This window comes from Lepisosteus oculatus, chromosome 24 (genome assembly GCF_040954835.1).
Source record: "Lepisosteus oculatus isolate fLepOcu1 chromosome 24, fLepOcu1.hap2, whole genome shotgun sequence".
Taxonomy (NCBI): Eukaryota; Metazoa; Chordata; class Actinopteri; order Semionotiformes; family Lepisosteidae; genus Lepisosteus; species Lepisosteus oculatus.
In genome coordinates this window covers 8,353,371-8,368,327 of record NC_090719.1, presented here as the reverse complement: position 1 = coordinate 8,368,327, position 14,957 = coordinate 8,353,371, and the positions used below count along the sequence as shown (strand labels likewise).

Below are 14,957 nucleotides of genomic sequence, written 5' to 3'. Positions count from 1 at the left end.
ATCCATAAATACAATCTCTATATCCATTTTCAGTTTTGGGGGAGAAAAAAGGTCTTATAGGGAAAAACATAGGGTTGTACAGAACCATATGATACTAGTATTGATCCATGGTAATGCCTGTGAGGCTTCTGCAAGTGAAGGGTACAATGCCCCACATAAGGTAAACAATGCCATTTTCTGGTCAATATTTTCTGTGGAATTTAGCCCTTCCAAACAAAAGAAATTCACAGGGGGGAAATCAACAACATTTCCCTCCAGACACATGTGCAGACAGTAGTGTGGATTTTCAAAGACGTTACTATATTGTTTCGCCTCAGAATAATTACCCACTAACACTCCAAAATAAAACCAAAATCTGCAGGGATGCATTCAGGAGAATAGGCTCTGTCCTGCTTATCTTTCATTCTGAGAGAAGACAGATTTCTTTGCAAAGTTGCAAAGGCTAGCTATCATGGGACTACATCAGGGCTCGTTCCCTAATCTCACACCTTACTTGTCCATTGTCATAAGGCAGAGAATTCAGACCCCAGATCCCAAACACTTTCTGAAATCTGTGAAAAGTTTGACGGACGGCAGTGGCTTCCAGCAAATTCTGCCAGGAGAAAAAAAAAAACTGAATGGCTTGATTGTCATTTGCCAGCCAGTTTAATATCTTCGTTGTGGTACTTTAGCAGCTCGAAATGAGAAGTGAAGCACTGAGGGTATATTAAGTGATGAAGAACTTCACTTCGAAGAAAGGAAAAAAAACAAGGGACCCCCCTCCGTAGCCTGCAAATCAAAGATAAATCCTCGCTGGACTGAGCCAGTGTGAGGATAAATCAAAACATGACAGAAAGTGATAGCTGTGGGCAGGAGACACAGCACCAGTTGTATGAAAAATGTGACACGCCATGGAGCACAGAGCCACCATTTTTCAGAGGGAGAATGTCTCGAAACACATTGTATTGACAAGAGGAGAAAGAGACACCCTTAAGTTCAACACATCTGACATGTGACAGTATCTCAGACGTAGCATTTGTGTCTCTGAATTCATTTGTCCTCTGCTCGACTACAAAAGCCTGGAAACAGAACTGGAGGGCTATTTTAAGGGCGCACAGGCCTACAGGTTACTCTCCCAGAAACACAAAAATAGGAAAGATTTGTAAAAGCCAGAAAAACTAATAACATTCAACACTAATACAGACATCAACACCACTGCTCTCCCCTTAGTTCCCACTTTAAGTGGGCAAAAACAAACACAAGGACTGTTTACTAACAATATACATCTATATATTTCCATATACTGTAAAAGGTCACAGGTAGCACTGCTTTGCATTTTAAATAAAAAACTGATATTTGAAAGGTCATTCAGTAAGAAACGTGAGGTGCCATGGCATTGAATTATCAACAAAGTTCTATTTTTCAATGTGTGGTGAAGCCGCGAGGGGCTGAGACTTTGAAGGACGGTACTTTCCCTGTGAGCTCCTACTTTTTTTTTTTTTAAGCTTTTCCCCCTGCGCAGGATGGCAATGCGCAGATCTCAGGTGATTTGACAGGACCCCAGCAAGCAGGAGGATCAGCTGCGCATCGTCCTCCAGACAGGATAAATCGGGCACCGAGCGAAGAAGGAGACGGTCTTGACAAGGAGGCAAATCCAAAGAAGAACTCGGTCAGATCTCTCAACCTTCGGGTAGCACAAGCTGAATCTGTTCCAATTCTGAAGTTCTGCTACATAACCTATTATTTTTCTCCAGCTCAGCTGCAAGGGCAGGCATGTTGCTAATTACAATCTTTCCCCAGGACCAGTTGGAGGGCCACTCTGTGGCTATTATTTTCCTCCAGGCTAAAGGACAGCATCATTGCTAACTATTTTCCCCGCAGTTCTATTTCTCCCCAGCACAAGGTGTTATTTTACATTTCAAATCGTGTGGGGAGTGTGTCTGTGCTTGGGGCCCACCTGCTACCTTCGGCCCTATTGTCAACTAACCTATTGTGTTAACTTAGATTTAGATTCAAACGCAAAAAAAGGGTAAAAAGAATTAAGAAATACTAAATTTGTTGTTGTGTTCTGTTTAACTTAAACTGTAACAGGCAAAATAGTAGGTCATATGCGAGTATGGTACTGTAGGACTGCAGGATATACATATAGGGTATTCGCCTAAAATAATGGAGATAAACAATGGAACAGAAAAATACATTTACAAATTAAGCTGTTAAAGAAGCTATAAGACTATGCTTTTTTTTTCATTTGCAGCTGTGGAGACATCACCTTTCAAACATGCAATACACGTCATAGTAATTCTGTTCTCATTGATAATTCAGATACTTTGTCTTTTCCTGTTAAGCGCAGAGGCACAGGCTAACAAACAAATACATATGCAAAAATAAAGATGTTTGAAAAACTAATTTGTTGATTGGATTATGGCTTAATCCAGGTACTGCAGGCATGGCAAAAACAAATCACAATTCATCACATTCATAAAACATCAATATGCAAGACAATGTTTATTATTCATGAACTGTTTTGATGTTTTTTTTTCTTTAACTGCACCTTAATCCTTATCTGTAATTGGAGCAGAGTGACAAATCATTGCATTGTCTTTAAAAGTGTAAAGCACAGATTTTGTTTTCCATACCTGTAATATTATCAGGATTACAAGTTCATAAAGACCTAGCATCATACATTGGTCTATGGAAGTGATAGCAAATAACAAGAGATCAAAACATTCTAAATGTGCTGTTATTAGGATCAGGTAGAGTAGAAGGTGGGAAGATTTCAAAAGTGCTCTTCAATCATTATCCTTGAAGTGCTAACCTACAGCTTCTCAGCTTTACGGACAGCTAAAACATAAATGATCACTTTCAAAAACAATTCTGCCGAGTTTAAAATAAATAAAAGTGACACCACTGGAACAAAAGAACTTCAGATATTACACATATTATGTTGTGTTCATCAGTCATTATTCACCTTGCAATTATTGTGAGTCTTGTTCTAAAACATTTGGCGAACATACAGGTAGTTAGTTCTATGGTGAATGTCCACTTCTCCAAAGCATCCAGAAATGAATTAAAAAGGCTTGAGAAGATTTTGTTTTACAGCAGACACACAGCTCCATTCAGGTTATATTTCAAGCAACACTAGCTGATAATCTTCATTCAAATACTATATCTAAAGTGACTGGTTTGAACCCACTGTGCAAAATAACATTCATGTACAATCTGAAAGCACCCCTGGTGCTATTTTTATCTTTTTATATATCCAGCAATCTTGTGGACAATTGACCAGATTGCGGTGCGGTGTTTTAGAAAAAAAAAAAAGTTTTCCCTGAAGAAAGTCTGTGCAATTTTACCGGGAAGATAAAAATCTGCAAATGTAAAATCAATAATTTAATCTATAACATGAGTTACAGCACAATCTTTAAAAAAAAGGCATCTTTGCCTCTTATCATTGGCTTTCGGAGGCTACTGCTGCATTTTCCGAGATACAAATCTGGATTGAATAAGACCTAAATGTATTGCATATCCACATGCTTGGCATGGGGGAGACAGTAAATATAGCGCAGCTCATCTTTTTCTCAGGAAAGTGTTCAGGGACCTCACCAGAGAAAGCAATCGAGACAGACAGGAACACCATGAAATGACCAGTTCAGTGACAAGGTACAGATTCTGTCTGTCGATTGTGGCCGAACCTTTTTTGGATGAAATTGTTTGAGGAAACCTCGCCAGAAGCATAAACAGCAGCTTGAACGAAAGAAGCTCTGCCTTTGCTGCTGCCATTGAGCCCCAGACCTAGACCAGCCCCTGCTGGTGATATTTAGTTCTCTATACAGTTTCCTTTCAGAGTGGGTCGCAAGGGTTGATGAAGCCTATAATCCGCAGATTTACTGGCTGCAGTTGGGCAGTTGAAGTGATGAGGCGCTGGGGCAGACGGCGCGGAATGAACTCCTTCGGGCAGACAGGAAGGCAACGCTGTCCTCCGCTCCGCTGCTCCTCGACCGCACAGCGACCGTTTCTCATCCAGGCTTTCCAGGTGGCAGTCGCACAGGTCGAGCAGAGCCGCCACCTGCTCCTGGAGGGGTGGCGACTTGAATCTCCTCTGCGCCAAGTAGAAGAAGGCTTCCACAAAGGCCTGAAGGCCCATCCCTGCGACAGGAAAAAAAAAAAGGACTTCATATTCCGCCGCTGCTCAACAAAATAAACATTTTGCCCGGGCCCTGTTTTAATTCGCCGCGCAGGAAATCACTTCAAATTGCACTTGCTTGCTGGAAAAGGGCTAATTGCAAATCCTACCGCCAAGCACTCCTGAGCATGAACTCCAAAGGCAAGAATACCTGATGTCTGTTACAGTCCCTCTAAGCAAAACAGCAAGTGAAAAAGGACCAAACTGTACGAATGAGGTAATGTTTACTGGCTCTCAACAAGATCTAATTGTCACCTTACATTTAGGATACCAACTGACAGTAGGTAGTAAATAGGCTTCAGTAGTATGTCCGGAGTTCTGCAGCTTGACTCAAACTGCATGGTCTACCTCGAAATGTAAATATGATTTTAAGGATCTCCAATTTACAGGAAAAGAGCACTAAATGATGTAGCTCCAGGATTTTTTAATTGGAAAGGCCAACACATAATGAGCTGATTCATATTGTACCTAAGACCACCCTCTACAATGGATGATCAAGCTTTCTCTACTGCTGCCCCACGACTGTAGGAGTCACTGACCAAAAGCATCAGACAGTGGCTGTGGCTGTGGACCAGTTTTAAAAATTAACAATAAACATTTTCTTTACTATAGCTCAATTGAACATTGTTTTTTTCCCTGTTTCTAAAGATTAGTATTCTTTCGAGTCTTTTTAAGAAGGACTTATGAATTAAATGCATTACATTATCACTAATAGGATACATTGCCAAAGAGAGTGGAGGACAGTGTTCTGTGGATGGCAGCAAGCACTGCAGGCTCCCAGCTGTTCCCTTTTGCTGCTGTTGTGCAGAAAGCCAAGAAAACCCTGACTGATTAATGCCCAACCAACTTCACCAGACCTGGTCACAACTGGCTAATAACATTGCCAAGCCTCAGACCAGCATGGACCATCTGCCCTTTAAGCAAGCATCCTTAATGCTTAGGGAACGCAGGAGTGTTATAATTAATTTTAATGTCACTAAATATTGAAGTGGTCAGCTAAACATTAAAAAGTAACCACAGACGTTAAGTATACCTACTAACAGATAAAGAAATGTGCAATAGTAATAATTCTTTCAAGCAAAAGGCAGCTGTTACTGTAGCTCACAATGGGTGTGCTTATACCCTTATGCTGAGTACCTACAGAATACCGCAGCTGCCAAACAGACTCTGCCACTTCATCCTGGCCGTTCTTCTTCTGCCATTTCTATGTGAGAATGGCATCCCATTTGCAGTTTCTGCCTTACTGCTGCCCTGACAGTTCCACAGAGAACAGGGAAACTATTTTTTTCTTTTTCATTTTTCACAAGATTCATTCCCCACATGTATTTACTCGACTCTTCTCCTCCCCTAACCATGAAAGAAAAAGCAGCCTTCAGACAATAGTTAGTAGGTAGTGCTCCTGTCTCCAGGATCTGCTTGTGTAATTTGTAGGTAGTTAAAATGTACTCTATCATTTCTATTTCAAGATGGGCTTCTGCCTCCCCCAAATAACTCATACAAGGGATTTTCAAATACTCAACCAGCATAAAATCATGCAGTCTTGGTAGGATGGGAGCTGGTTGTGTCCATGGGTCTCTAGGCTGTCTAGAGTCTTACTTTCCTATTTTACAGAGAGCCACAGGCTTGTTATTGAATTCTGCAACACATACTGTAATCCAGGCTTATTACTCCAAATATTTCCAGAAATCCATGGAGGCAGGCCTCATCTATTTGGATAACTGACTCCTTCTGAATTCCTTATACCAACGTTGGGCACAGGTGGCAAGACTACAGGAGAATTTTGCCAACATGAAGCAATAACAACATTATTTTACTGAGGACCAATGAATCTGCACAAACTCTCAAATTAATCTATCAATGTTTGAAAGGGCGAGAGAGCTTGAGAGCGTGTGCAAATACAAACGTGTCTTAGTTTTATTCATATTCTTTTTGAGAAACTTGCCGGCACTGTATATCACAACACAGAGGTATAAATATACAGCATATGTGCACTTTTGTAATCAACACCAGTGTGATTTGAAAAGCAAGTGTCTGACTAGGTTTTTATGAAGTGTCGTAGTACATAACGAAATGCAATCCCAAATGGATTAAGAAAAATGAAACACATCTCAGTGGTGATTATAAAAGGATAAAATCAAATTGCCTTCACATTGCACTACATTGGTGAAGTGTCAAGTTTCCTTTTATAAAATTCCAATTATTTTAATAATTTTTGTTATTGTAAAGTAGCTTTCCAATGAATTTTAAGTCTCCAGTTCCTGTGTAATAAAACATTACTTTATAATTAACTCAGATCAGGCTATCTAATATGGCATGAGTATGTCAGAGGCTTTAACTTGGATAACGCTACATAAAGCAACTTTTTTATGACATTGGAGCCTGACAGAACTCATCCCATCTCATTTTCCCAGTGGGCCATTCCTGGTACACCTCCAGCAGGAGGCACCCTGGAAAACCCTCACCAGATGCCTGAACCACCTCAACTGGCTCCCCTCGATTCAGAGGAGCAGTGATTCTACTCCAGAGGCCTCCCAGATCGCCGGGCTCCTCACCCTGTCAAAGAGAGTAAACCCAGCAGCCTTATGGAGAAACCTCAATTTGGCTGCTTGTATCCCCAATCTCATTCTTTCAGTCTAGGAGCAAGTAATAGGTTTATTTCACACTGAAAAGAGAAGAAGAAAACACAACATTTCGGCCATGGAGCCTTCTTCAGGTGTCTGAAGGCTGAAGAAGGCTCACACCTGAAGAAGGCTCCATGGCCAAAACATTGTGTTTGCTTTCTTCTCTTTTCAGCATGGAATAAATGCATTACTTGTTCGTTTGCAGCCTACGCATGCTGACGCAGCTACCCACCTGAAATTCTTTCAATCTATGCCCCAAGCTCTCTATGGGTGAGGATGGGGACGCAGATCGCGTGGAAAACTGAGAACTTCGTCCGAAAACTCAGCTTCCGCTTCTCAGCCAGGCTTCGATACAATGTGTGGACATTACTGCAGCCACTGAACCAATCTGCCGGTCAACCTCTGATCCCCTTGACCCTTCCTCACAAACTAGAGCCCAGGGTCCTCCACTTGGGACAGCTGCACTCCCCTCGCCTGGAGGGAGCGATCCAACTGTGCTACAGAATAATACTGCCATCATGCCTTTTTATAATTCACTAGATCAATTTAGTTACTGCTTTCTTTTTGCCCTGTGTGGCTCTCTAATTCCACATTCCCTAAACAGGGCAAAGAAGAGACGCTGAGGTCACTTCATACAAGGATGGGGATAATCAGGATAGAAGACCAGACTGAAGTGTGAGTAATCCTCAACATTCATGTCTTTGGGAGGAGGAGGGAGCCTGCAAAACACAGTTAAAACCTGCGCGAACACAGAGAGAACATTCACACTCCAGAAATACTCTGACTGGAATGGAAGCCAGGACACTGGAAATGTGAGGCAGGCTTAGCGTTCCTAATCACCATGCTTTCATGCTGCTTTTTCTGTCGCAGTGCAGAAAAAAAATATGGATCAACCAAATACTTTAATTTACCTGGAGGTGAATTTTACATACAATATCATGTACTGTGTGATAACAGCAAGACCAATCAGGATTTAAAAAAACAAACAAACCAATGGCACACAGCTAAGTACCTGGGGGAAAACCTTTAAGAAAAAGGAAGAAATTGACTTGGCAGAGCAATGGTGAAAACCTGAAAATGAATTCTCTGACGGCAATCAGGTTTGATCTCGTTAATTAAAAGCAAAAAAGACCAAAAAACAGCTTGAAATCACATGATGCTAGAAAGGTACTGTCATAAGTATCCGTCTAAAATAAATACAAATCCAAGGGATACTTTGCTGGCAGGAACTGCAGAGATCTGAGGATTTATCTACAGACAGCAGCTGTAGCTGCACAAAATCATGCTGTTAGTCACGGCTGGCTGGAAAGAATACAATCGCTACAGCTCAACTGAGTGACTCATCCAAGCTCGGATCGAAATTTAAAACAAAGTGATAGCTGACCGACAGATGAAAAATAACACGGAAGTTTGACTTTTGGGGTTGACAGGTGGTACTACTTGTGTCAAGGTGACAAAGTTTCTCTTTTCTAATTAACACTTGGCTGCGATTAACCAAACATGAACAGCCTACTCAAAGGCAGAAAAGTAATATAAGCATAAAACAATGATAAAAAAATGATAAAAACAAAACATTAAAACTGTATCCTTAGGTCTGTTCTTCTAAAGTATTAGAAAATACCAGAACTTCTTACTCTTCCAGTCAGAAAACAGGTTCCTTATGTAAATGACAGATCTTCATATTAAAATAATAACCTAATTATTTAATGGGCATGAAAATTGGGGTTTCAAAGCCCACCTTTTGTTTTTGCCATGGAACTTTTGGGCAGCAAGTAAGGTTTGACAGGGTGAAACACAGAAGGATCCCTTCAGTCTCTGAGCCACTTCTGTTACAGTGAATGCCTATTCGAATCCCATATCGGCCCATTTTGGGTTCCCTGCAGGGGATAGCCAATGAATGAATGCTGAAAACACACTGTGCGGTTCAGAAGATTTTCACAGTGGCAAGATCTACTAACACAAGGAATGGCCAATGAATTAATGAGTGTTAAAAACAACTGGAGATAAAAACGGAATATGTGCAACCTAGCCTACTCTGTTCTAAACCAGCTCCCCTGAAACCAGAAAAGAAATGCTCAAATATACCAAAACAGCAAAGATTAAAATAGTGGATATACAGTAGCTCTCCCGTACGTCTGTAGAGAAACTAAAGCAAATGAGCGTGAAGATTTTCTTTTATTTTGCTTTGGAATAATAGGCCATTTGCCACCGAAGAATCTTTAAAAAAAAAAAGTCATAACTAGATGTTAAAAAAATTGGTTGCCTAGCTATGGTTTCCTTCACACCCATTATATACATTTCTTCAAGATAAGAAAAAAACGACAGAAGAAACTTTGGAAAAGGAGCTCCAGCCACAAACAAATCAAACATGTTTATTTTTGCTTCCTGTGTAATTGCCTACCCAATATTTATTCATGAGGTGGGGCCAATTAGCAGCAATTTAGAAAATACAGAAAATATAGCCCAAGACAAATAAATGGCACGCAAATATTGTTTGTGATGACGGGTGATCAAAACGAGAAAATGAGGAAGCTCAAGTTGGAAATTCAGCAGACTGGTACCCTGGGGATAAGATGCTGGCTGGGGTTTGCACTTCCACCACACAGTTTTAGAATATGCATGTAATTCTATTCCCATAAATGCTCCAACTATGACAGATATTTAAATTTTTAAAGCCTGTTAGATATCATATTTTCTACATTCCCGTTCTGGGACTCATTGAAGCAGAATATGACCTTGGCATACATTGATCTTTTCCAATTGCTAAATTACACAACTTCTGTAGACATTGTACAAAATCCCTTCGTTTCCAGAAGAGATTTTACACACAAAAAAACTTTGGAAAAAATCTTGCATTAAAAGTGAAGTCAGGAGTGAGAAGTAAAATGAATCTTTTTAAAGCTGCTGTAGATGGAAATGAGAGATCTGGTATAAAAAGGCATTTTTTTTCTGATGGTATAGAATGCAAAATGTGATGGGAATGAATGAATTCTCAATCCAGAATATCTGATGCTTTTGGGGATATGGATAACTGTGCAGTAATGAATTTACAGTACAATTTACATTAATGAATTTACAGTATATCTGACTGAATTTTAAAATGGTTAGGCTTGTATTACATATCTGATGTGAAACATGTTTAGTTGCAGTGTTTTTGTCAGTATTTACTGTTTAAACTATATTATATACAGTAGCTTAAGCAGACAAGGGTCTGAGTTATATGTTTAGTCTTCTTATGTAAGATTTCTTAAAATCTAATAATATGTCTGCTTTATCTTACACTTTATGCAACCTGTCTAACTGCTGAAAACGTTGTGATAAATAGGTAAGATAAGATCACTTTATTGGCCATATAAAATTTCTTGTATCAGGAATTTGTCTTTTCACCTACCCCAGTTTGCTCTCCATGAGACACACAGACAGGGAGAGAAGCTTGGAGTCAGAGTGCAGACAGACTATTCTGCATTATATGATAATTGCATACAGTACACTTAATTTTGCATTAGCACACGTACAGTACAACATACGTCTACATAATAAAGTAACAGTTATATTAATAAAAATAATAAAGTATTATTCATTTGCTGAAAAGCAGTAGATAAAACTGGTACCTCAGTGTTTTTAACGGAAAGCTTAAGATTGCAATCAGCATTAATGTAAATTATTAGAAGAACAATATTTTTTAAGTGTTACAATATACATGACAGTTATAACAGAAATATATTTTTTTAATTTTTCACACTGAGCTTGGATTTAGTATTTGGCAATTTCCTCAAACAAGATTAAGTGACACCATTCTACCTTACCACAGCTCTGATTGCATTTGTTTCTGCAAATTCTGTAACCTGGTCCTTCTTGCTTAGAAGCTGTTAAAACAATGTACTGTATGTGAATAGGAATAGCAGACTCCAAATTCATCTTTATTTCATTCATGATCAGCAAACTTTGACATCTGATGGTATTTTAAGACATGCATTCTACGTACACTATAAATGTTTGAAATTAATAATGTAAACAAAATTAAGATTAAGAAGATTTTTTACAAAAAAGGGATGGCATAAAAAGTGCATCCTAAATTTGAAGGAAAACAGTACACAATGCATTCAAGATCCTGAAACAATACAATGACCTCATCTAATGGTGCTGTAAGAGAATCAAACTGGGTTTTAAAAAAATCTGCCTCTCTTAAAATGGGAATGAATTAGTCAATGCATGTACAGGTATAATGCCAATACTCCACTGTCAAATGACTGGTTAGTTTTGATTGGTTTTGCAATCACCTTGCAAAAGGGATTGGAATCAGACTGCAGCTTTAAGGGGTACTGCTGATTGATATTGTCAGAACATTTTGCAGATCAATTCTGTGCCCTGCAATTAGCAATTAAAGGCAAAGCAATGGAGAGGGACATGTTCATTCAGCAGGTTTGAGGATAATCTACAATGACATCAGTTTACTGAAGAATTACCTACCTTGTCCCTTCATTTTCATCAGATTTGGAAAGAGAATACATCTGAGGTTGGGGATAAAATTAAAGTAGTTCTGACTTTGGTTTTCTTTAACAGACTACATCACATGTTAGGACCTCCATCACTAATAGCAGAATTTCTTCTATACATCAATTTCTGATTTTTTATAAGCCTCATTTCACTCCCCAAAAAACACTTAAGACAAATGAATTCCGTCGTACGTTTCAACCGCAGTATCTTTACAATGCTATTGGTAGATTAGCAATTTTTTTAATGCTATGATGTGGCTTTGAGGGACTCAGTTTTGACGGTGTTTAGGACTTAGCTGACATTGATGTCAGAGTATACAATTCAGTAAGCTTTAATTAATGCAATTCAACTGCAAGAATGTTTAGCTTCTGCTGCCCTGATCAGAACTGTCTTCATTTGTATTGGCCTGGCCATGGCTTTCTCAGCACCCTCCTGAATTTTCATCAGCTCTCCCTTCTTTGAAATTGCTTCATCCTCCTGTCAGGTTCTCAACCCTTGACCTCACCACCCTGATCTACAGGACATGTTCATATTCCAGTGACATCTGTGATGACAACAGCTTGCACATGTTTCAGGATCTGAGGCTGATATACCCCCTCCCTTGATTTGGATCTGCGCAGACTGACAAGGTTGCACACAGGTTTACTCTCTCAAACTGCCGCTGATCTAACAGTTTTAACAGTTGCTGCACAGCCCTTAGTCTCTTCGTGACCTTCTTTTATGCTCTATGAACAGCCGTCTCCCAGTTTTTTCTATATGGGAACTACAGTAGATGGGCTGGATGCAAGTCCGGACTGACGTGCAGTCTGGAACAGCAAGTTCTCTTCCACTAAAAAACCTACGGCAACAATTAATCTGTTTTGAATGTGAATAAAGAATGTAAATAACAGGTATATCAGCAGGTCTAGATGCTCTGATGCGGAGAGGTGGCTCTGTGGCTAAGGATCTGCGCCTGTGGATGGAAAGTTGCCGGTTCAAATCCTACTCCGCTGGGCCCCTGAGCAAGGCCCTTAACCCCAACTGCTCTCTGTCCCCAAGCTTCTCTTTCCCCCTCTGTGTGCCTGTGTGTCTCATGGAGAGCAAGCTGGGGGATGCGAAAAGTAAAATTCCTAATGCAAGAAATTGTATATGGCTAATAAAGTGATCTTATGTTATCCTGCAGAAGCACCCGGGGTGTATCGTACCAGCCTATACATGTCGGGGGTGGCCTGTGATAGGGCGCTTTGCGTGTTTGATCTTTCGGAGGTGACTGGTGTTACTGTGCACTTTACTGGTTCCTTCTCCGTAACAATTCCCAATTGATCTCTTAGATTGGGTGTTGACTGAAACACCCTTAAATTACACTTAACTGCATGCATTTGTAGATCTTGGTATGGAATGAACTCCTGCTAGATGATTACAAGTGGCTAGCTCAAAAACTGACAGGAAGGCTAACTTTCTTTTTTCGCATCTTCTTGTGATTGTCTTCCATTTTTTACTTTTCATGGCTTTCCGATTTCATGGCTCTCTTGATTTCTATTCCTGGTTTTCTTTATTTTGTGTTACAGGGCTTTTTACGCATTGCAAGGACCGTTGTGTAGTGGGTAAGCCTTTGGACTTACGACACGACTGACAAGGCATGGGTTCAAGTCCCTGCTGCAGACACTGCTGTTGTACCTCGAGTGAGGTGCTGTACCCCAGTTGCTCCTGTCTGTTCTGCTGTATAAGTGGAGACCAGAATTGCTGGGAAGTAATCCCTGTGATAGTAGGGGTGTTCCAGTGTGTTCTTTTAACATTAAAGAAACCAGGATGAGCCCAAAGAGCCACTGTGGCTCTGGTATAGACTTTACCCTTAATTATATTATGATATAATGTGTAACAAAAACAATATTAATAAAACAAACCTAGAGATGGACCATATAGAGCAGAAGGAGTATAACATGGGCATTTTTCTGTTTCCGTTTTGGAAAAATCCCTGCTTATTTCAAAGGTTTCCTTTGAAGAGAATTTATCCGAGAGACCAAGACACTCCTTTATAAACTGAAAATACTAAACCAGAACATAGTGTCCTTTCCTTAACCTTTGAGCGCTGAAGGCTCTACAATGAGAAGGAAAACTAACTAATTGAAACTGGTGTCAATGTGCCAAACCAATACACACTTCTCAAGTTATGTGAAAGGGCACATAAATGCTTTTATAATAAATGTCTGATCTGCCAACAGGGGACCTCATTTTTCTTTTTTAAAACAGCTTTTAAAAAAAGTCCTGCATCAGATCTTCAAAAACATATTACTTTAAGGAATGTCTTTATTATTTTTTTTGGATGTGTGTGAATTTAGTGCCAGAAGGTGAAGATCAATAACATTAGAAACTAAAACCATTTATCTTGGCCACACACGGCGTATACTGCTAAGGTGTGTTACAAGTGGGTTTCTTCTTCCATGTTATAAAACCGCTCCTCTCAGCTCAATCTGAAAGAAATCACCTACTAAGTGCCCTAAATAACAATTAAGCTTCCATCCTTGTGTTATTTTGTCTGAGAAAAGAGCACAATTTAAGCATGGCCTAAACTTCATATACTTGCATTCAGTGCCACCAGCAGGAGTTTTTGCCAAGAGCAAGAAAAAACATTTTAAAGGAGCTTATGAAAATATATACTCAATAGATAGTATCTATCTAAGTTATTTTGCCACTACTATCAGTTGTATGTGGAAGACTCTGGAGTAATACAATTTGGCTCACATACTTGGAGATTATGGGGAACACAATGACAGAAGAGGCCCAAGGACACCGCATTAGCTGAATGTGGCCAGTTTTGTCCATTACCACTAGAATCAGTCGTGCTTTTCCAGTTCAGAGCCATCACCTACAATAATCTGTCTAATGAAATTGTGAATGAATTGTGCCTAACAGGTTACAGTACATACAGTATGTTCTGCCAAAAATTCTGCATTGTGCCACTTCATAGGTAAATAATCAGCAATATTAACTTGCTGAGCTGCTTCAGTGATTCCAAAACAAGGGAACACAGAACAGTCCACCTGTTTTCAGCGTTGTGTTTAATTACCACCTGCAGTGACCTATCAATTATTGGCAGACATTTCATATTTCCTAGGAAGTTAATTTAAAACCAAGCCTCTTTCACAAGAATCAGTTTTTTTTTCCTCAACAATTTGCTTGCAAGTTCTCACCCAGTACTATCAGATTGGTTACCATTTTAATTAAAGGTCACTGTAATATTACAGGTTTCATGGTAGGAAAGCAAAGAAACAAATCTCCCAAGCTAAAAGAAAAATACATTTTACTACTTTAAATGCTTCCAGAAACATTTCTGTTAGTCAAATGTGATAGCTGCTAATCTACCTACTAGATTTAGTATTTAAAAAATACAGCACGGGGCAGCACAGTGGAGCAGTGTTTAGCATTGCTGCCTCACAGTGCTGGAACCCTGGGTTCAATTCTGGACCTGGGGTTCGATCTGTGTGGGGTTTGTATGCTCTCCACGCGTTTGTCTGAGTTTTAGCTGGGAGCTCCGGTTTCTACCCACAGTTCAAAGACAAAGTGGTAGGTTGATTGACCCTGGTGTGTGTGTGTGTGTGTGTGTGTGTGTGTGTGTGTGTGTGTGTGTGTGTGTGTGTGTGTGAGTGTGTGAGTGTGTGAGTGTGAGTGTGAGTGTGAGTGTGAGTGTGAGTGTGTGTGTG

The 14,957-nt window shown here is 39.8% G+C and overlaps 1 protein-coding gene across 1 annotated transcript in view; it reads right to left on the bottom strand.

The window, feature by feature from the left end:
• Nucleotides 1–2,458: 2,458 nt before the first annotated feature.
• The window catches only part of ttll11 (tubulin tyrosine ligase-like family, member 11), a 58,493-nt gene continuing 45,994 nt past the window's right edge, over nt 2,459–14,957 (bottom strand). Inside the window, exon 9 of the mRNA XM_015367009.2 lies at nt 2,459–4,122. Within this exon, the coding sequence (XP_015222495.2) occupies nt 3,794–4,122 (329 nt within the window). The 3' untranslated portion in view covers nt 2,459–3,793. The remainder of the gene's footprint in view (nt 4,123–14,957) is intronic.